The sequence below is a fragment of the Simochromis diagramma genome, unplaced genomic scaffold (assembly GCF_900408965.1).
Source record: "Simochromis diagramma unplaced genomic scaffold, fSimDia1.1 OVJJ01000445.1, whole genome shotgun sequence".
Classification (NCBI taxonomy): Eukaryota; Metazoa; Chordata; class Actinopteri; order Cichliformes; family Cichlidae; genus Simochromis; species Simochromis diagramma.
This window is the reverse complement of record NW_024387269.1, coordinates 416,559-440,558: the sequence shown is the minus strand read 5'-3', so window position 1 is coordinate 440,558 and position 24,000 is coordinate 416,559. Positions and strand designations below refer to the sequence as shown.

At 45.1% G+C, this 24,000-nt stretch overlaps 1 protein-coding gene across 1 annotated transcript in view; it reads left to right on the top strand.

The window, feature by feature from the left end:
- Positions 1-7,937: 7,937 nt before the first annotated feature.
- The window catches only part of LOC120715545 (xenotropic and polytropic retrovirus receptor 1 homolog), a 31,508-nt gene continuing 15,445 nt past the window's right edge, over positions 7,938-24,000 (top strand). Inside the window, exons 1-2 of the mRNA XM_040002566.1 lie at positions 7,938-8,392; positions 19,772-19,947. Of these exons, the coding sequence (XP_039858500.1) occupies positions 8,324-8,392; positions 19,772-19,947 (245 nt within the window). The 5' untranslated portion in view covers positions 7,938-8,323. The remainder of the gene's footprint in view (positions 8,393-19,771; positions 19,948-24,000) is intronic.

Genomic DNA, 24,000 nt, shown 5'->3' with positions numbered 1-24,000 from the left:
AAATGATCACTGTGGTACTCCATCACTGCATCACATCAGTGCTGGACCGACTCCCAGTGCTGCAGCAGTTCACTCAGTTCATGAAGCATCACAGCTCTCAAAGATTGCTTCCAACTTGTGAGGTCTGAATAGCTCTGTTCCCAAAGCAATTTCTGCCACAATGTCCTCCTACAGGAAATCATTTTCATTCACAAGATCTGGCAAATCTCCTTTGAGAATGAAAGGAAATCATTACACAGTGTCAGTGACGAGTCACAGTTTGTCAGGTCAAAAAGAGTCCAACATCCTTCTGTTCTTGACAAAAATATTATTCAGCTTTCTTTCTGTTCTGTCCGTCAAAGCTTAGAAGATAAAACACAGAAAAGATTCAGGATTGATTGTTGAACACCTCTGGAAGATCGATATGTTACTTCTTTTAAACAAACCACCAAATGAGCAACACAACACCTGGAGCACACCTGGAGCATCTGCTGAAGCTGTTCTGGAGGAACATGGTGTCCCAAAAGGTTACTGACTCTTCAGTGCCATATATTTATATTAAACTTGTTATATTAAATGTAGTTTGTTTTGCTAAAGCATATAGTTAGTGCTGGACCAGGTGACCCTGAATCCTCCCTTAGTGATGCTGCAATAGGCTGCTGGGGGATTCCCATGATGCACTGGGTGTTTCTGCTTCACTCACTATGTCACTATGTATTAACAGACCTCTCTGCATTGAATCATATCTGTTATTAATCTCTGTCTCTCTTCCACAGCATGTCTTTATCCTGTCTTCCTTCTCTCACCCCGACCAATCACAGCAGATGGCCCCGCCCCTCCCTGAGCCTGGTTCTGCCGGAGGTTTCTTCCTGTTAAAAGGGAGTTTTTCCTTCCCACTGTCACCAAAGTGCTTGTTCATAGGGGGTCATATGATTGTTGGGGTTTTCTCTGTACCTATCATTGTAGGGTCTACCTGACAACATGACGTGCCTTGAGGTGAACTGAACTGTAAAAGGTGTGATGACAGAGCATCAGTGTAAGGAGCCAATGTTTGACTGATGTGATTGAGATTCAGTTGAAATATAAGTACTGCACATGGAAGTGTCCAACCAACAGAACAGGCCTCAGAGCACATCACAGCGGTACAGTTGGAATCAAAGTACTACTATAACACAGAATATGATGCAAAACTAAAGCAGTATTTTTAATGCACTCCCTCAAAGAAATACGACATGAGTGCAGCAGAGGCAGAGATACTGTGACGTGCAGCCTGTATACTTTTAGGCCTCGTGGTGTTTTTACTGGACCCACCTCTCTGAAACTCACTGGATCAACCAGCCAGCCAAATGACCCTGGTTACATCATCAGTTTGATTTTTAATTAAAAAAAACTCCTTCAGCGATTCATCAGACATCAGTGTGCATGTACACACACTGTTACAAATCAACACAAATACAATTAAGTCAGTGTGTTAAGAGGTGATTGTTGTGCCTCAGCTGGCGTTCCCACATACTGACACAGAGACCGACCCACCATCATGTAAAGTTGTCCAGCATTAGCAGCTTTGAGTGACGGGTGGACGCTGCCTGGCTTTGTGTTCTTTGTGTAATTAGCTGAGAGAGAATTTGGTTGACTTGTGGTTGATAACAGCCTGTGAGAAAAGCCTTCCTGCAGCGAAACTGTCATATTTGATTTGTTTGATTGTTTTTGCTTCTTCCAATAAGTTAAACATAGAAAACGCAGACTGGGTTTAGGTCTCTGACATCACAACATGTTCCTTGTGTACTGTGTAACAGTGTTTATGTTTTTCATGTAGAATCCAGGCTGTGGCTGAGAGCTGCAGGAGTCCTAAGTGTCCCAAATTCATTCATATTTGTAAAGCCAGTCACATAAAGATTTGAACCAACACATTTATTCTTATCGTTTAAATCAGAGTTTAAACCAAATAATGAGGCAGCATCAGCTGTGCGTGTGCGCGCGTGTGTGCGTGCGTGTGTGAGAGAGGAGTGCATCTGTCTGTGTGGTGACGTCACCCCGCCCTGCCTTGTCCTTTGCGTAATCCGCCGCCCGCCCGTCCAGGAGGATGAGTCCAAACACTTTGATTTCCTTTAACTAATCCGTGTCGTATGTTCAGACCAATTAACCGAGATCGTTCTCACTTCTCTCGGGGAGGAGAGGACAGGCTGGCTGCAGGGAGCAGGTTTTACTGCTTTCACCTCTGATTTATTCTTTGTGCTGCTCTCTTTGGAGAGGAGCGCAGCAGAGGGAGGATGTGAGGCTCCAGGATGGATTCTGAAGAAGATAATGCGACAAGGAGACGCGCGGCTCCGCGTTTCACTGCAGATATCGAGGCTCTGCATATTTAGCCAGCTCCGTCCTGGTATTATAAGCGATGTGGCTTCTGATGTGTTTGTGTTGTGAATGGAAGCGCAGATGATGCCTATTGATCACTGAGATGTGTGTTGGTGCATCTAAGGCTGCTTGCTCTGTCAGCGCACATTTCGAGCTCTTATTGTCTGGCAGATTGCGGTGCTGTGGGCCTTGTTGGAGCATACAGGCGGTCGCTGCACCGTCCGGCCTGCACGCTGTGATAATCTGCTCCACTGAACGTCGGCGGGTGTAATCCTGATCAAAACGCGCTCTTATGTAACATTCCGAGAGGGACATTTTGTGTGCAGCTGCCTGTCACTGTGTGCGCTTCATGACGCTCGTGTGTGTTCTTTGAACCTTTACGACAGTGTGTAGCGCTGTGTTTGTATGGCATACGTGCGCCATTCAGTGCACTACTGTGTAATCACATTTGTGTAACATCACTGTGAACAGAATATAGCGTTACTTATGCATATTTAATAAGGACTAATGACAGTTTAGCATAAAAGACAAACAGCAACAGATTTCTGTTAACAGCATCTCTGTCTTCACTCCGAGTGATCCTCCTCCATCTGTTTACATTCTGATGAGGCTCCATCGGATCTCCAGCCTGGCAGCCGGGCTCTGCTGTGTAATGGCTGCCTGCTTGATGTGTCCTTGACAGGAAAAAGCTCTTTTTTGCTGTTCACTGCGTTTGTTGGGCAGGCAGGTGTTACCAGCTCACAGCTGCTGTGAAGGACACAGAAAGGAACAAGGTGAGCAGGGAAATAAGCACTACAGGTAAAAAAGTGAGTCTCACAGGAACCACGGCAGCTGTGTGAGTACTACAGACCTGTAGACATACATGTTACCTGCATGTGTGAGAGAGAAATGGACCTGAACAGAAAGTTTAACCTAAAGGTCATCACCTGCATCTGTCTGTGATGCCTGGCTTCCTCCCTCAGTGTTCACAGTGGACCTTGATTTAAAATCAGTCAATTAAGGCACGCGGTGAATGCCAAGAGAGGAGCCTCTGCTGCTCCACCGCAGCCGGATTACAGTAAAAGCTGCTGTGCACTTATTTATGTATGCATGTGTGCACAGAGCAGGACAATGACTCTGACCAGGAGTGCGCTGACTTTACTGTCTCACTGCAGAAACACCCTCGCTGTACGTGTAATAACAGTAAATGCTGACTTCTGTGTGATTTCTATAATAAAACATTTGGATCCAAATACAAAGTGGTAATTCTTTCCTCTGCCTGAAATGGACTTGCACACCGTGAAGAACCAAAGCGTCCATAAATCTGCGCTTCAGCAGCTGAAAAAGCTTTTTACAGTGAAAACCTAAAGTAAGCCCGAGTGAGGCTCTGCTGGGGAACAGAGTAATGTTTCATATGATAATAATGTTCTACTTTCTATTATGTATCAGTGGACTCAGATTTTTAATCTAATAAGTCATTCTCACCCATAAGTAGATCCAAACACATTTGATCCACTAACTAATGAACGTGATGTTTGAAAATAACACATAAAAACCAGGTGAGCAGTGAGCAGCCACCTGGACAGCGAGGCTAAAATCAGCAGGTCAGAGAGTGTGCACGCTTCCACCAGAAACACTTTTGGGACATTTACTGTATAACAAGGAAGCCACAGAGCAGCGTGGCCTCACTGCCGCTCCCAGCGATATAACAACAGATGTATTTCGTGTGTTCGGTCTCAGATGATATTTGGCTACGTTAAACGCTGCAGTCACTTAATTTCATGTGAAGGAAACTGGTGGGAGCAGAAGCCTGACGGGAGCAGGTTCCAGCGTGGCCCACTCTTTCTAATATTCTGTTTAGCTTGTTTACATCTAAACGTCCTCGTTATACAAGCCAGTCTAATCTGAGCCTGGCTGCCTGTTAATCCTCAGCGAGGACTGAGCTACATTTAGTCTCCCTGCGTCTCTGGATGTTTCCACGGGGGTCTGTCAGCTGTCTCCAGGATTTCAGAAACACTCGTTGTGTGTTTCACCCACTCTGCTCCATCCACGCTGACACAAACGCACACAGATTAATCTCTCTGTGTCTTTACACAGACAAGGCATGTCATATTAATCCTTCACAATCAGCTGGATATACACATGACCACTGCAGCCAGTGCACAATATTTAATATTTAAAATGCAATCGCAGATCCCACTTACATGAGACGTGGGCTCACCTGAGACCGTGGCTGATTGTGACCCACACCTGTTTTCACACCCTGGCTCGATTAGGCAGAGGATCAATAGGGGGTCCACGCCCCTCTTGGGGACACTCCCATAGGGCTTCAAATGTGGGACTCTGTTGCTCTTAGAGCTGAAGAAGCTTCTTCAACAAACTGTCCAGGCGTGTTTCTTTCCGAGCTCCTTCCACAAACAGAACATGTTGTGCGTGTGTTGTGTTTTCCTTCACACTGCGCTGTTTCTGTGATTTTGTCACAGGTCAGTCATTTGACCAATAACCATGAAGTTAAACCGTTTAAACGCTTCAACCCTATAACATGCGAAACGTTGTTCAAACACCAGATGGCGCTGATGTCTTTCACTCCACGTGGGTTGCACGATAACGCTGCTCAGCGTGGAGAATCACTTTGTTGAATCACTACCCAGAGCCTGATTAGCCACACTGCTTTCCAGAGAGCGGGGCTCCACACACTGTCGAGTCCAAAGACTCCAGGGATCCGCGTGGTTACTGACACGGCTCCACGCTCGCGACCACTTCCCGTTGCGCTCCTAACCCAGCTGAGTGTTTTAGGTAACAGCAGCGCACCGATTCATAGAGTCTGACTGCAGACAAACACTCGAACATGAACCGTGGATCTCCTGCCTGAGTGAGGGTGCGGAATGACCAGTATCACAGTATTACTGGCTGATGCGGTGTCATCATTAAACATATGCAATCATCTCATTTTACAACACGCCAGCAGGTCCCCGTGTTGTGTTTTCATATTTGTTTTTAATACTTCAAAATAAATCCGCATCTGATCGAGTCAGGCGCTAACACGGAGAGCGCATGCGCAAATAACGTTCCGCTGGTCAAAAATAAATAATTAATAAATAAATAATAATACGGAAAACAAAAAAACGTCACTCGGTTCCAAAGGTGGCAACGTCATATATGTGGCATTCAAGTGTCATTGGAATCTACAGCTCACTGAAATCAATGACTGTAAAAACCACAGTTTAGCTGAATTTCCAGGCACACAGCATTATGTTACAAATATTTACTTTCTGGAGAAAACTGGGAGAAGATGAATAAAGTTCTAATGTCAACATGGCATTTAAATCAAGCAAGGGGCCCCCGCCTGATTTCATAGTAGTGGCTGTAGTTTTACATATATTAGACCAATCTTCTTCAGATAGCTCTATTCCAGCCTCTTTCTCCATTTCTGCATTTAATATAGGTGGGAGGCAATTTCCTTTCAGTTTGTAGTGTTGAGTATATCATAGACATTTGGTTTTTTAGCACTTTCCCTTTAGATATGTTTATAAAGATCTGAACTAGAGATTTTCTCTCTTTAGACATAATATTGTTATTAAAATAAGATCTTAATTGGAGATATCTAAAAAAAATCACCTCTCTCCAAGTTGTAATTAACTGACATTTGTTGAAAGGTATCTAAACCTTTTTCAGATGATATTTTCCAGCATGCAGTGACACCCAGGTTGCACCAGTTTTTAAACCTACTGTCAATATTTGCAGGGCTGTATCATATGCTGGTCACCGTAGTATTCTCACATCTCTTTCAAACGTTTTATCTTTAAATTCCCTGAACCAGATACTTACTGGTACATTTATGCAGTAGGATACCTTATTTAAAAATGACTGTAACAATGATTTATCTCCAAGAATAGTCGAAAGGGGAACACGAACTTCCGCCTGGTCCATTTCTTTCCATTTAGCGTCACATGTTGAGTCGCATCATGCAGTCAGGACTCTGACTGTGCAGCCTGACAATCATTTTCTAGACATGGAAGACCATGCCTCCTTTATTCCTAGATAATTACAATGTCTTATACTTTATTCTAGGTCTGTGTTTTCCCCAAATAAAATTTGAGAACATTCTTTTCCATTTGATAAATTGCCTAGAGGACACCTCGACAGGCAATGCCAGGAATAAATAAGGCAGTTTAGGTAATACCGTCATTTTTATTCATTCAATCCTGTTATGCATATTTATTAGTGACCATCTATCCAAATCTGCTTTAATGTTTGCTGTTAGAGGGGTATCATTAAATTTGCAAATATTAGCTGATTCTTTGGGCAGTTGAACCCCTAAATATTTAATTAAGTTTTTACTCCAATTATTCTTTGAGGAGTTTTAGAATATATTTATCTGGATTATATTTAAAGGTAAGAATTTGAGTTTTATGAAGATTTAACTTGTAACCAGAGTATGAGCCATACGTATTGAGCAAAGATAGTAATATTGGTAGGCTAAAGTCAGGTTTAGTAGGAGTCACCAGGACATCATCTGCATATAGACAAACCTTACACTCTTTGCCGTTAATGGTAACTCCTGTAACTTCCTCGCATTGTCGAATAGCCTGTGCAATGGTTCAATAAACAGTGCAAATAGAGCAGGGCTAAGAGGACAGCCCTGTCTACATCCTCTTTTAAGAAGAACTAAACCTGAGACGTCCCCATTAACCTTTATCCTGGCAGAAGGACAATTATATAAGCACCTCAAACAACTGATCATCTGGTTATTAAAACCAAAACGTTTTAGAACCCGATATAAAAACTCCCATCTAACAGAATCAAAAGCTTTTTCAGCGTCAAATGGCAGGAATTTAAACTGTTATAAATCATTTGTTGTCTGTCTGTCAGTAATAGGTCGAACATATCTCTCATGCATGATGTCAGGTCCTTTTAAGCCAGAAAGAACATTCCCATCACAAAGTAGAAGCTGCAATCAGCTTTTGCCAAAGTGACTATCCTTTATTTATGCTGGTAAAAAGTCTCACTGACAGTAAAATAACCTGTGCTTTTAGCTTTAAGATACACAGATGAGGGCTTGTAGGACATTTTAATCAAAACAAAACGTGGATTATATATGAAACATAGACATGATGATGATGTCACCTATTGGTGATGATGATATAGGTCACCATCACCATTGCCATTACGAATCCTCGAGTTGTGAAAGTAGTGTGATCATACTGTGAAACAGGATGCTACAGGCACACTGGCTACCTACGTGTCTATTACAGATGCATAAGCAAGCACACCCGGGTGTCTCCTCTTTAACTCTAATGGGCACCTTCGTTTCCAGAGTAAACATAACGCTGTTTTCAGTAAGAATAAAACTAGTGACTGAGACTATAAGAAAATCATTACTGGTATCAAAGAGCAGGGAAGACTTCAGCTGGAAGCCTGCCATTAAAAATGTGACATTTATGGCATTTCTGCGTTGGCCTCATTTGATAAATTTAAATGTGATGACATTATGACGCTGAGTCCTCTCTAAGCCAGCTCCTTACCTCACCATTAAGCTTAAAAACGACCAGTTTACTCCCCACATCTGGTGACATCTCACGAAGAAAGCCACACCTCGTTACACCCACCACTACTTTACCTTCGCCGATCTTCGGCCCGTTATTATATTTCCCACTGCACGCGAACGCAGCGGGAGACAGGAGGTGGAGAGAGGTAGAGGATGAACGACAGCGAGCGAGGAAGACCCAGCTAACGCCAACACTGTTGGCCTGTCCTCCAGAAACACAGCGATAAAAACAGAATTACGGTTTTTATCTTCAGCTGAGATGCAGCTCCGCGAACACTTCGTCGAGTGTGTTTGAGACAGCGGAGATGCTGTGCCGGTAGTTAGCTAGGTTACCCGTAAAGACAAAAGGGCACCTCTCTGAGCATAATCTTTGGATGAGAGTCGCTGTGTAAGCAGCGAAAGCCTCCCGCTGCCGCCTCCCGGCTACAGTAACGGTAGGAGAGGAAGACTGACGCCGCGGCCGACATGAAATTCACAGAGCATCTGTCAGCTCACATCACCCCGGAGTGGAGGAAGCAGTACATCCAGTATGAGGTGAGTTAGCTTCACGTTAAACCTCTACTAGCAGCTAGTTAGCACACTGGCTAACTACACAACCGGTTACTTCATTTTAGAAATCTTATTTAAACATGGCCGTCGTGCTTTAACAGGAAAAACACACAGGGGTCCTTCAGCGGATGTGCTTCAATACGAGCAACAGCAGGTCGTTAGCGTTAGCCAGGCAAACTAGGCTAGCTAGATTTGTGTTGTTGCTCTGCAGGTTTGAGCCGCGGAGTCCCGTGTGTTGGCGTGCACGCGCGTGTCCTCCCAGATGTGTTTAGGAGACAAACCCGTTTCGGCTGAGTCATCATTTATCGAGCCCGTTAATCTTTGGACCGTTAACCCCGGTGTCTGTCGTTAACCAGCTGAGCTGAGTGTGGGCGGTCAGGGGAGCGGTGCTCAGGTCGACCTTTGAGCGATCAATGCCATTGATCTCTGCTGGAGCCTGATTGGCACCAGGGTCTGTCAGTGTAAACAACAACATACATGAACAACACTGCAGCCTGACGCCCTGCAACTGACCGCATGCTGCGCTCGTCAAGGTTGCTGTGAGCACTCCGATGGGAATCGGACAAAGCTCTTCAGCACCATCATCCAAATACCAACTGAGGAAACATCAGTGAGACCCAGCAGAGCATCGGGGACTCGTGTAGGCCCTGTGTGGATTTTTCACGCTGAATTGGCTGTATTACAGATTTCGGCTCATAGTCACTGCCAGTGTTTGTTTTCTGCTTTCTTTTTACTTTGTGAACTAACTGAAATAAGATCGTTGTTGTCCTCAGAGTTCCCGTGTTCCCACATCCCCCAACAAGAGTTCCTGTTTAGAGCAATAAGTTTATGGGCTTCAAATCCCAGCAGTGGATTAATAACACCAGGTAGAGTGATGTTTGTGCAGAGCCGCAGACTCTTAGGTGTTTACGTATTCATTTTTGGCAAAGTTCTGATAATTTGTTAGCTTCAGATATGAGCAGAAGGAAACCTTTTGTCAACTTACAACCAAATCCTTACTTGCACCTTGAAGCCCCAAAGTTAGTGTAGAGTCTTGAAGCGCCAGGCATAGACCACGATAATCCTGGACCTCTGCGTTCACATGCAATCAGTGTGTAGAATAAAGTGGTTGATTCCAGTTGCAACAGGCCAATAAAAACACATGCATCAAATATCATCTGCTGTTACAGCCTCTGTCAATATGTATGTGTAGACATAAGCTATAAAGTTGCATCAAGAAGTGTTGTACACCGCCTCGTTGTGGCTGGACTCCAGTGTCATGTTCCTGTCTTCAGGTTTCCTCTCGTAGCTGTGAGCAGCGGTGTCGGCCTTTTTGGTGACAGTATTTGCTCACAAGTCACGACTAGTACAGCTGCACTGAATTTGCTAGCATAGCAAAACTGGAGCCATCAGGATGAGTAGGAGCTTGTTTACATACTCGTTTGTTTAGCTGAAGCATTGATTGGGTCAAATCTGCATCTCTGTATTTCTCAGTCTGTGTGAGCTGGAGCTGAGATTCTGGCTTGAAGTCAGAAGCCATCAGTCGTCTCCTCGGCGCTCCCGACACGTTGTTTTAATCTGGTGTTCCTTTTGTGTGACATTCACATTTAGCTTGGAGCCAAATACCTTTTCCAGAAGTTAGAAATGGTATTAGCAGCCTTGTTCGGTGTTTTATCAGCCTTGTAGCTTTTTAAAATTCACATTAGGTTAGCACAGCTCGGCTGCTCCAGGCACTAATGTAATCACCTGTAATCACAAAACAAACAGCCTCAGCTGAAACAGAGAGTTGCTGACTTGGAGACAAGCCGGTAAGGTTAGTCTGATGGAAGTGTCCATCAGCAAGGAGTGTTGATGGTGGCAAGCTGCACAGACACACAAACATGTGCACACAGAACAGGGAATTTTGTCTACATTTACTTTCTGTTTAAATAAAGACTCCTGCAGCTGTTGTAAATGACATGCATCCAATGCACTCGTTAACTTTAGCCCAAACCAAGGTGACGAAAGAGCAGTCGGCTTAAAAGACCGTCTAGAGGAAGTGCGTTGTTTGGCCTGCTGTTTGCTCTGTTTTTACCTGTAAGTCCATGGACAGAAGCGCAGATGCGGACAGAAGCGCAGACATCTAGGACCACCCTTAGTTGTGGTATGTACGTGTGCTAATGTAGGGTGGCTGTAGCTCAGGTGGCAGAGCAGGTCAGCCACTAATCAGAAGGTCGCTGGTTCGATCCCAGGCTGCCTCCTGGCTGCATGCCAACTATCCCTGGGCAAGACACTAACCCCATGTTTGTCTGGTGGTCAGAGGGCCCGGTGGCGCCAGTGGCAGCCTCGCCTCTGTCAGTGCGCCCCAGGGTGGCTGTGGCTACAAAGTAGCTGCCATCACCAGTGTGTGAATGTGTGTGTGACTGGATGTAGTGTGAAGCGCTTTGGGGTCCTTAGGGACTAGAAAAAAGCGCTATACAAATGCAGGCCATTTACCATTTAATGAGCGCGTCCAGAGACAAATTTAGCCGGCGTGGACGTATCAGGAGGCAGGATGGAGATGACGACATGTTGGGCCACAGCTTTAACAGTGTTGTTGACGCCATCAGTAGAACGTGTCTGTTTGGCTGGGACTGTAAGTACATCTGTGTCTTTGACACACTCAGAGGCAGTTTTCACTCACAGATAGGAGTTTATGACTTTATAACTATAAACGGTATTACAGCAGCACTATTTTATCTCCTGTTCACACAGTTGCATACGTGTGGGATTAATCAGTCTGCAGGTGCATGCATGTAATGCACGGTTACAGTGGATTACCTGCTGGCACTCAGTTCAGAGCAGTATTATTCAGATGACCTTGAATTTCTTGGTCTCTCTGACATAAGATCTGCATGGCTGGATAAAAGCTGTTGTGGAATTCCTCCATAGATTTCAGCTCTGGCTTCTCTCCCATCTTGTTCATATAACCTTTGTTTGAAAACGCCAAATCTGATATATCTTTGCTACGGCGAGGGAATGACGAGTATTTCAAACAATGGCCGTGTATTTGTTACTTATTTCCTCCGAAGTTTCAGAGGCTTTCTTCCTGCCCCTGCAGTGTTTGGACACAGACCAGATGGAGCTTGTTGTTCCACCCAGCTGTAAATCTGGCCCCGGGCCGTGTTAGTTTTAGTCCTGTGAAGATGTGGGACCCGGGCCTGTGACGTTTGCAGAGCCGTGGGGTTCAGGGCCGTTACATGTGTGCGGTGTTTTCTGTCAGCTTGTTTGGGTGAAACGCCGAGCAGCAGAGGCCCATAAACTGAGCCGACATGATAGGATGTCTGCTAAAACAAACCTTCTGTGTTTCCAGCATGCTCCCACTGACTGCAGTTTTCCCAGCACCGCTGACATTCCAACACTGTGCAACTTGTGTTTTTTACTGAAGTTTTATCATCAAAGCGTGAGAAATGTAGTAGTAATGATAATAATACTAATCCAGGGTCAACCTCTGTTGACATGCTGGCTCCATGTAAACCTGTGGAGGGAAGCAGCTTCATGCAAAGTGCCAGACTCGTAGTGCGTCTACCAGACAGGCGCTGTACGAATAAAAACGCCTGCTGGTCATCCGTATGACTCAACGGGCTCATTGACTACAAACCCTGCTGCATGACTACATGGCTGGAGCTCTGTGAGTCTGGGTTATATTTTTCTGTATCAACAGTTGAGATGTTTGTGTGTGTTGGAGGACGAAGGTCAGGATAATGAACCAGACAGAAATGGGAGAAGCGAGTGGAAAAGAGAAAGATGGGACTGGTCGGCTCATTTAGTTACCAGCTGATCGGGTGTAATAACAATGAAACCATTTGGAGTTGTTTCTTCTCATTGTTTGTTTGTATGGTTCAAAAGCACAAATAGATTTCTTTCAAATCTTTTCTAACGTTCATAAACAGCAAATAACCTGATGCTGTGTCAGGAGCTGGTGCAGACGTGGTGTTTCACACACAGGACTGCAGCTGCAGCCAGACTAACTTCTTAACTCGATCATAGAAACATGTATAAAGTTGAGTGAAAGTGTATGAAACATCAAACTTGTACTACAGCTGTAGGCGAGGCCGCGTACAGAGTGGGTGTGATGTCACACCGCTTTTATAATGGCGACACTGGCCTGGTCTCAGACATCCAAGTTGTCAAACGCACCTCTGCCAGCTGATGTCCCACATGTGTTTGAATATTTGCACATTCCTGGTAAACTGGTGTTTCTGGTTTTTCTCTAAATGAAGAACCAGTATCGATCCTGCAGAGTAAACTGTTCTGCAGCACCCTGCTTGATACTGAGCTAAGGAGCATCAATGCAGGAACCATGCATGTCTTTAGGCTTGAAGACTGAAGTTTATTCAGATGAAGCCCTTTCATTAGCTTCCACATTACAGCACTCGTTAAATGGGGATTCTTTTGGGCTTCGTCCTGCTGTGGTGCAAGCACCTGTTTGCTGCACAAGTATCCGGGTCTGCTATTGATGAACTGATCAACATTTGTGATGCGTGCACCCTGCAGCTGTGAAGTACTCATTGGTTGGGAACAAACACACGGCATACAGACCTAAGTGCTGGTCAGCAGTGTGTGTGCATTGTGCTGAAATGTGTGGGTACTGCTGCAGGACAAGTCATCCTGGTAACAGTCTGATCAGAGATGGAAGGATCTAACCCAGCATGCTCATAGACCAGGGGTGGGAAACTCCAGGCCTTGAGGGCCGGTGTCCTGCAGGTTTAGATCTCACCCTGGGTCAACACACCTGAATCACATGATTAGTTCGTTACCAGGCCTCTGCAGAACTTCAAGACATGTCGAGGAGCTAATTTATCCATTTAAACCAGCTGTGTTGGTTCAAGGACACGTCTAAAACCTGCAGGACACCGGCCCTCGAGGCCTGGAGCTGGACACCCCTGTCTTAGACCCAGTGTTGGTAAGGTGCTGACCATGGTGTGCATGTGGCTCTGTGAATGAATCACCAATCCTGTCATGGACTCAAAACCAACTGAAAAATACTTACAGAAGATATTTGGAGACACGCATGATGTGAAATAAGACGCATCTCACATTATGCAACGTGGTTTGTCAGTAGTGTGGATGACCTGCTGTAGCTTATGTGCCTGCTTTGTCATTGACTGCATTTTTCCAGCACACCACTGCAGCTCAGGCTGTGCAGCAGAAGTGGAAACTGAGCTGCAGCACTTCATGGGAAGTTAGTTTGCTGATGATAGCTGGTTTCAGGTGGGTGAGGAATAGAGAAGTGAGGGTTTTACTTCAGGCGCTGTCTCAGTCAGAGGACATTCAGAGGAGGCTTTCTGAATGGTGACAGACCTCATTAAAGCACAAGAGTTGTTTTTTCCACTCTCTGGGATAAGTCTTGGATAGATGGAGCATGTAACATTGTAGCATGTTTCCACTCATGTTGCTACAATTAAAAGTTGATTGTTTTTACTGTACTTACACTCAACCACGGCGTGTCTGAACAAAACTGGGCGGTGTACAGTAAACTAACTTAAGACCACAGGTTCTTATTAAGCTGAGTCATCTTAAGTACGTAGGCTTACATGTACCTGTAGAGCGAAGAGCCTGTGTGTTCGTCTGGTGGGCGAGCTGCTGGGAATCCAAACGTGCACCAGTGTGAAGCAGAGCTCGTTTTAATGAAAGTTTCTAAGCGTCCAGCTCCAGGATGGAGTTTGTGATGGTTGGTGCAGCAGGACAGGAAAATCATTCATAAATTCATAGATGCCCACCCCTCTGTGAAAATGGCCCTTTGGTGTTTTCTGTTATGCTTATACTACATTATCTCCTGCTGATCAAACATGGGCAATTTAAGCTTTTAAAAAACAGACTTAAAAGTATACCACACACACTTAACATGCTAACATCACCTATGGACGGTGTTGTGTCAGACTACCTGCCCTCATTCTGATTTTGTAGATTCTGATATATTCCAATAAAGAAGGATAACTGGGTCTGTGTTGTTGCTCGTCTTCAAACACCAAAACGAACACAATCACACGTCACTCCTTGTGAAGAGCTTCAGAAGTCCAGACTGAACCTTAATGACTGGCCTGCACAAAGCAATTACTTGAATCCTATTGGAAAGTCTGTGAGGTGAACCGAAGACCAAGGTCCGTGCCAGCACAGCATCAAATCTGGAGGAGCTTTACACAAATTCACCATCACTACAGTTTAAAATAGAATAGCAACGATGTGGCCAGCTGATGTACTGAGCTGTAAACATGTTATTTGTCCTGCTGACGCTGACAGTCTGACTTAATTTTGGACCAAGTGGCTTTCAGAGTTTGCAGTTTTTACACTTCCATGTTGGTATTTTTCACTCAGCCTTGGTGTTTAGTTGGGCTCTGTTTGGGAGTCCCTAATGAACCGGCTCCCGTCAGCTAGTGTCTGATGCCTTCTATTTTAGCCTAATTCAGCAAATATGAAATATGGTTTGTAAGTTGGTAAGCAATTTTCTTATTCTACTTTTTTCATTAAAGACTTTTTTATAATGGATTTACCACAAATGAGGAGAACATACATGTTGCTACAGGGGTGGCTGTAGCTCAGGCGGTAGAGCAGGTCATCTACTGATTGGAAGGTTGGTGGTTTGAGTCTGCATGCCAAATATCCTTGGGCAAGATACTAACCCCAAATTGCTCTCTGATGCATCCATCGGAGTGTGAATGTTACTTAGAAAGCACTTAGATCAATGGGTGAATGCACAGGTTGTGTAAAGCGCTTTGAGTGCTCAGAAGAGTAGAAAAGCGCTGTATAAGAACCAGTCCATTTACCATTTGAAGCCTGAACCAAAGTTTGCTCTATCATCTACTGATCAGGAGGTTAGTGCTTCCATGCCTGCGCCCCCCCAGTGTGGGTGGAGGTTAGCTAGGAAGCACTAAAAGGTGCTTGTGTGAGTGAGTGTGGCATGTTGTATAAAGAGCTGTGAGCGCTCTGGGACAGTAGAATAGTGCTTTATGAGAACGAGTAGCTCAAAGTCATCTCTCCCAGCTCGTCATCAAACTAAACTCTGCTCAGAGCAGATCCAGGGTCAGGGGAACAGGTGACGGCTCCTAGACTTCATTGTTGTTGTTGTCGACCCTGCTCTGATGAATATTTGTGTTCTCTTCACTCAGCTGTACAGTCTCCTCTATCACTGAAAACTAACACAGCTGCTTCTCCTTTTCCTTTGGCTCATTTCTTCATTTTCTCATATTTGCTTGCATTTAAATCTGAACCCCTGTCTCTCTGTGTACTCGGCCTGTACCACTACACTCGCTGTCTTTGGATCATCTACCCCCATCTACCCACTTTTCACATAATGGTATGATCCCAATCTGTCTCTCCATGTGATTGGCCACATTGGATGCTGAGCAGCTGAATCTTCAGCTCTTCCTGACTGAGGTCGGCTCGTTCATGAACAGCTCATCACTATAATCAACGTGCACTGACTTGTAGTGACTTTCAAGAACATTTCAAGAACCCACAGAAGAACACTGGGAACACTGGGAACATGGCAATTGTGGAGATTAAAGGGAACAGAAATAAAGGCTTCAGTGTCATAACCCTCATGTCTGTAGTGAAAGATCTTTCTGCAGCCAGAGGCACACATGTAGAAACACCAGTGTTGGAAAGACTGAGTAAATATGTGGGTGTAAAATGATTTACTGCTGATAGTGCTGGGAGCACTGGGAGCACTGGCTGATGCCTTCAGATGAAACTTCCCCGCGTGCGTCCTGTCACATTCAACTTTGACGTCTGTGTAAAATTTCCCACCTGTCAGTGTGTCTCTGTGTCCCACAATGCTTTGCAGCCTCTGATAGAAGCCTGCCCTGACAGAGCCTGGTACGATCTGCTGGCCCCTGCTCCTGATGTCTGTACAGTAATGCATGTTGTTGTTTGTTATTTGTATGCTGAGTTAAATTAAAGCTGCAGACATCGGCCTGCTCTTTTCATATGAAGCATATGGATCTGTGGAAAAGTTCGACAGCATCTTCTATACAGGTAAAGTCAACGTGAAGCCGGTCAGACAAATGTGGCCATGTGCTGTTAAAGTTGTGTTTGTTTCATCGTTGTAAACGCACACAGAGGGCACAGGGTCAGACCCTCTGCTCTGTTTACCCACAAATGTTAGCTTCATTGAATCAACACAGCTTTTCCCTTTTTTAAAAACACAAACTGTTGACCAGCTAGTGTATGTTACTGACTAACCATCTCTGCACCTGCAGCAGTGCAAAGTCCAGATGTTTTGGTAGCCATCAACAGGCATCTGGAGTAATTCAGGCTGGATAGCTGGTCGCTGTTCTTGGCAGATGTGGCGTAGTTCGTTTAAATAGTTTGGTTTGCTGGTGTGGAGCTAACATTTAAGCGTAGTCCGAACATTTTCACTCGAGCTAAAGTCAGGCCTTTTGATAGGCTGTTTCAGATGCTAGCATGCTCTAACCATTCCAAACCCAGATGTGTGTTTGGGTTCATTCTTCTCTTTGTGTCCTGGTTGCAACTGTCTAGCTGTTGATTCTAGCTGAAGAATTGAAAGGTAGTCCTTCATTATTCTCTCCATTTTCTGGAAACAGCCCAGTTCTTACAGCAGTCTTAGGTTTGAACGCCTTCCAACCATGCTTCTAGTCATTGTGGCCACGTGGCTCAATCTGTGTCTCCTCTGACCATAAAAAGCCTCTGAGTCCACGGTGATGTCAAACTGGCTTCAGTAACTCTGATTACTGAACACTGGTGTTCCAGCAGTTTGTAGTTCATGGCAGGCTTCACCCTCAGGATGTTAGGAACAGGTCAGGAAGCAATGACTCGTCTCTTCTCCTCTCAGGGAGACAGTTTCCTGCAGACCTTAGTAAAGTGGTGACACCTGAGATTAACTTGTGTATAGATGATATCAGACTCTCGACCGATTTAAATACCCTCTGCCAGGAGAGTGGCCGATTCTCCAGACGCTTGTTGCTGGTCTGGTCGAGGTGCAACTTGTGAACATTAGTGATTGCGGATGTATTTGTGGCCCTATGTGGAATAAAGAAAAACCGATGCAATGAAAAAGGTGCACATTAGTTCATGGTGTGCAAAGAAATCAGTAAACTTGCTGTGACATCTGTGACAGCTCCTCTTTGTTTCCACGTTCATCAAATAGGATGATGTAATCAGATACGAAGGTTGTTTCGATGTATTTGCAATTAAGACAAACCATAAAAGAAATGAAATCATTATTGAAGGCTCTCTAATGAAGCTAATTACATTAGAGGTCACTGAGACATACCAACACATGGAGGCATTGTCTGCCATCACAGTCAGCAAAGCTGTTTTCTGACTACGGCTGAAAACACAAAGAACTGCTCAGTCAGACGTTAATGCTGCTTTAGCTTTTAGCTCGCATCACTCGTGCGTCACCGGTGATGTCACGGCCCTGCAACAACTCTCCCAAACGCCTCACCTGTCAGCAGCCCTGGGAGCTCTTTAAATTCTGCCACAGCACCTTTCAGGCTCACATCTAAAGAGCAGAGCTCCTTCATATCTCGTCTGCACTGTGGACACAAGCTGGGGGACAGAAAAATGAGGAACAACCGAGAGATCTGGGTTTTTACATGACACACATGTGAGCAATAATCCAGTTATGACTCATATAATCCTTCTGACAGTTTGGTGTCAACAAAGTGTTTGTGTGCTGGTGGGCAGGGTTGGAGAAAAGAGCGAGGGAAAGGAATGCATGAAGGAGATTAGGGAAAGATTTCCAACAGCCAGTGAGGAAAAGATGACAGCAGAGTGTAAATGCACAAAAAGGAGCACTGCAGAGAAACCTCACAGTTGGAGAGAGAGATTTGTGGTCAGCTGGTGTGGGTCAAAGGTACGCCTGTGGTGATCGCCACAAGCTGCGAGAGAGAGAGCGAGGCGGCGCTGAAGGAGAAAGAACAGAAGTAGGGTAATCTGCGGGGATAAGCACAGCCGCCCTTGTTCCTGTTGAGCTGTGTGTTGTGTTTTGGAAACTCGCTCCTGACCACATGCTGAGCCAGCCTCCTGTGACCACCAGCATCTTACTGTATGTCACACATGCTGTGGGCCTCAGGACCAGTGTGGGAAAGCGCTTTGGAGCTATGGCTCAGAGAGCGCTTTGTGCTGGTCGTAGGCGTTGTGTCAGGGTGATGTTCGATAACAGCAGCAGCCACTTTCATTAGTTACAGAGCAGCAAAACAGGCTAAAGGTCACCGAGGCAGGTAACTCCTGCAGATGACACATGAGACACTCTGTCAACCAGTAGGACCAGTATGTACTGCACTGGCCCTTCTTTCTGCAGTATTGATAGCGATAGCACGGCCATTCTTCACCACCACTCAGATGTTGGTATCAATTGTGTCTGTGAGGAAGACTAGGGGGCGTGAGCTATTTCAGCTCTTTATCGAACGTTTTCAACATTTAGCCTGGACACGGTTAAAGACGTCAGGGAGGTGTGAAGAGCTGAGCCCAACATCAGCCAGGCTGAACGTGGATCCTTTCTGCAAATGTGTCATGAAGATAAAGGAGGTGCCGGAGCCTGTGTTGGAGCGCTGATGGTTTTCCAGGATAGAGGAGTCTGAGCTGTTTTTGAGCTCCGCTTCTGTCAGGTTTGTATTGACCCAGTTCTTTCCCTGGTTATAGCTCACCTGTTCAGTAACAGTGGGATTGTTTCATACATCATGCAGTGTAGTGTGTGTCCTCTTCTGTCTGTCCTTCAAAACTACAAAAATGTGTTGTTGCAGAAACATCGGAGCACTGAGCCTGCAGGTTTTATTGGGCATTGAAGAGTTTCTGCCTTTTTATCGATTTCCTACTCTGTGATTAGTTGCATTGTTCCAGCACTGCAGCGAAGCTTAGGCCTGACTGCGTGGGCTGTCGTTCGCCCTGCTTCACTGCTGCTCGGCTGTCCAGCAGGCCGGGCCGGCACACAGTGAGCTCATTGTGAGCCGGTGTCCCTGCTGGCATTCTGACTAACTGACCACTCTACTATCTAACCCTGGAGCAAGCGCTGATGAAAGGGGGCGACTGTCCTGCTGTCCTACTGCAGCTCACTGAGACTGGGTGACTCCTCGTCCTCTCCACAGTGGGGACAAAGCACAGCGTACACTGCCCCACAGTATGAAGCAGGCTGCTTTATTAAAGGATGGGTGAAGAGCTAAATAACAGATCAATAAAAGAAATAACAGACTACGCTCTGTGACTGCAGGAGAATGTAATGAGAGTATTTCTGCAGGTTGTTTACAGCAGGTCTGAACACCTGATGAAGAAAACTCATCACAGATGGGTCACACAGCACTGTGATATGCTGCTGCTGTGGAAGCCGATCACTCTCATTGACCTGATGATAGGATATATATGTTTGTACAGGTGACTGATCTGGTGTTTTTACTGTGTCTGCAGGCTTTCAAAGAGATGCTGTATGCTGCTCAGGACCAGGCCCCGTCTATCGAAGGTATTACATGCATGCACACACAGTCATGCAACTTCCTGTTTCTTTCACCTTCTCCAGTCTTACTTATCAGAGCTGTTGCTGTCTTGCTTTGTACTGGAAACTGTTGTGTTATCATGTCGGTGTAAGACCACGCGTGTTACACGTTTATATTTGTGCCACAGCTGAACATGGTCCAAACCCAAACCCAACAATTCCTAAATACGGATGTTCAAAAAGTATTTAAAGATATGATCATGAAAACCTGGCCTACAGCTCAGTGTGTTAGGACAGCTGGGCACAGACTGGGGGCAGTGCTCACACAGAGTACAAGTGCTGCCCAGTTACAGCCTTACTTGCGTTCAGTTAGGCTGATTGATTGATTGATCCTGAAAATAACGATTAGTGAAGTCCAGTATTCTCTGTTCCAAACACAGAATATTCAGAAAATATATTTACTGCAGCTACTGATTATTTTAGTAATCTATCGATTATTCCATCGAGTAATCCGATAACTGATCCGATATACGGCATCGGTCCGCCGAGGGTTGGCCTGCATCGGCACCAGGATCTTGTCGCTGAAGAGACAGGACAGCAGGCTTACGCACCACAGCACCCCCAGCAGACCTGCAATCTGCACACACAATGACTCAGTCAGCATCCTCTCCCCGTGGAGGGGGCCACGGCCCACAGATCGTTAAATCATCTCTATGAGAACACGACTTCTTTCTTTGGTTCAATCTGACCTCTGACCTCAAACAGATGCTGATGGGACAGGTTGTTTCTGGGGTTCAGTTCAAATATGAGCACATGGTTGACGCCTGCTTGCCTCCAGCCGTAAGTGTTGATGCCTACAAGACAAAAGAGTTGTTTTTTTAACTTCCTGTCTCTGATATGAGTTGATGACTAACTCGACTCCAAACTTGGCACATAAGCTACAGTGTGAGAGTGTCTGTGTGTCCATACCTAACAGGAAGAGGAATTCTATTAACAGGAAGCCTCCTCTGTAGATTCGGACCATAGGCCAAACATCAGAACGATCTGTCCCCACAGCTACTAATGACAAAGACCAATCAGGAGACAGCACCATCAATACCGAGCAAAACTGCACAGAGCAAAAACAAAGTGCCTGATGTGAGCAGTCTGCAGCATGTCTGCAAACAGACTTTTGTTTATCTGCACAACAACAAATGGAAACCAACATTCATGATGGTTCTACTGGAGGATGGGACGGCACCTCAGTCATTTGTTTCCTGTGGATACTGTTACAATTCAACCTAAAAACCCCAAAACACAACTAAACAATCACAACAACACAAGTGAATACAAAGAAAGGCCAATCATCTCTCTGCTCGTCCTTCTTCTGCTCCCGTTGTTGTGCAGATTTAAGATGCTTATCAGAGGTGGAAGTGTGCTCCTCACTCATTAAAAGAATTCATATAATTACGACCTACATCGTTTTCCACTGCTCCTGCCTGTTCCTGTGGAAATCATGAAATCTTTGTTTCTGATGTCAGCAGGAAGGAGCCTGAGCCTGGTCCTACTGCAGGTTTCCTTCCACTGTCACTCGTGGGGTCACATGACTGTTGGGTTTTCTCTGCATGTGTCATTGTGGGGTCTACCTTACAATGTAAAGCACCCTGAGGCGCCTGTTAGGGTGCTGCATAAACAACACTGGTCTTTCCCTCCACAACTTTACACACTACTGTTCCTCACATTCCCAGAAATGTATTATTGGTGAGTTACTGTGGTGTATACTTTAGTCTCTCTCTTCATTCTCACCTGATGCCTTAATAATACGACTGTAGTAACACCTCTAACTTTACAGAGCGCTGTAGTGCTGTCACGCTTTGCTCCATCTTTCTCACCTCCCACCAGGATGCTGATATTCCAGAATCATTTATTTCTCCCTTCTCTCACAAAAGCCTCCTTTTTCCTGTGGCGTAATAAAGTATTATTATTATTATTATAGAAATAATAATAATAATAATAATGGACTCTGGACTTTCTACTATAGGAGACAAAAACTGGACGGTTATGTCAGTTAAATCCAAAGAGTCGTGCTGACAGGTTTCTTTCTTTATCATGTAGAAAAACAGTTCAATATGTGACGTCTTCACACTGACAGTAGGGGGCGCGTCACTGGTCCGTGGGCTGTTTGTGGCCCACAGTGTGACAGCCCTGATCCAAACCATTAAAGCCATCTGAAACTTGCCCAGTGTCTGGGTTAAAACAGCACCTGTGGCACACGCGTCCCATGACGACCAGAATAACACTTACATATTTCTGGCCTGTCCACAAACACAGTCAGATTCCAGGAAGTATAAACGAGACACTTCAGTGTTACAAAGGTCACTGTGTTTTACCTGTAATGACCACAACGACCAATAAGACGAGGAAGACTCCGCAGTAAAGGCCGACTCTGAAGGTGGTCCAGGCAGGAGCAGGCTGTGGACACACGGACACAGTTACAGCACCTGCACAGCTGTGCAGCACGACCAGCTCTGCTGCTTCTTTTATTTTCAGTCACAGCAGCTAACAGCAACACTTCGAACATGCAGTACTTTGCTGTTCAGTATTTACAACACCCCCAAAAGACAACAGAAAGAAAGAAGGAAAACAAACAAACAACAAACACAAATATTTAAATGCATAAGGGACATTCAGTGTACAGTTAACTATGATGGTGATATAGAGATATTATCCGGTCCTGAGAAGGAACCTGCCAGTGTACATCTCATCTTTGCCAAATGCAAAAACCTGACGAGCTCTGCACGCCACTGTTCACGTGTGGGAGGAGCTTCCTGCTTCATCTTCAAAGCATAGGGCGCCTTGCAATGAGTGAAGCAAAGGCAACAGAACTGAAGAGTATTTTGGCAGAGTGATGTTTTCAGGCATCATCCCAACGACAGCCGTTAGAGCACGAGGATCAGATTTAACGTTTATATCTCTGAAAGGGTGCTAAACACAAACAGCCAATAGTCATGAGGATTGGGGCACGTCCACAAAGTATGAAGGCGTGAACCTGGTGCTGCTTTACATCTGTCACACAGGGCTCGGCTCCTGCAGAGAACTAACTTTTCCTTGGAGATATGTAATCAGTGTAGGACCTTGAACTGCAGCTCATGCCTGGCACACAGAAGAAGAGTGAAGCCTCTGGAGAAAAGATCGCCAGAGTCATCCCAGGGTCTCTGCCCCTGTGCTTTAAGGATGGAGAGAGGAGATCTAATAATATCGCGCAGATTTCTTTGATCTCTTATGAATGTTTATATTAATCATTTTATCCAAAGACGTTTCCTCTGGTAGTTCCTGAAATGAAGGAAATCGGCTCTTTACAAAGTGGAGAATTTGTAAATAGTGGAAAAGATGTTGCTGAGGATCATTAAACAGCTTCAGGAGCTGCGTGAACGAGGCAACAACCCCAGCTACAAAAAGGTCTTTGACATTTCTAAGGCCTTTACTTTCCCGTATTTTAAAGTCCATCATGGAGAGTGGGAACATGTGATTTGAGCTGATAGGTGCTTTAATTGGCATTAAGTGTAACCCCAACCTTTTCCTACATTGCAGCCAGATTCTGAGCGTCATACAGGGTTACATAGGTGCACAGATCTAATGGGAGAGGACTCAACAAAGCTCAGACTCACTTTGGAGCCAAGCTGGAGTCTCTGCAGTAGAACCACTCATCCAGTACAGCATATTTCAAATATTTGCTGCCCAATAACAAGACTGAAAGTTTGGCCTAGTTCTCTGCATGAAATCTTTCGTGGACTTTTGCCAGTCCAAACAAATGCAGAGATATGCTTAGTCAGTGTTATAAAATACTTATTGGGTAAGTAGCATGGGACACACTGCAAATAAAGGAACTTGGGCCGTATGTTCATTTTGATAGGACTGATGCAGCCAGTTAATGACAGCGGTAAACTGGTCCATCTCTGAAGATCTCAGTACTCTCAAGCTGCGCGACAAAGTGTCTTTCATAAAGAGCTTTCATCAATCTTCCTGGCTACAGAGTGGACACAGAGAAGGTCACTTTTATGCAGGTTCAACTTGTAGCCTGAAATATGGCCAAAACATTCAAACCGGCGAGAGCCCGAGGAAGAGAGCATGAAGGCTCTGACATCAGGAGGTCGTCAGCATTGAAGGATATTTTGTGCTCCCGGTCAGCTCTGAAGATGCCCTTAATGCAACTGTCAGCTCGCAG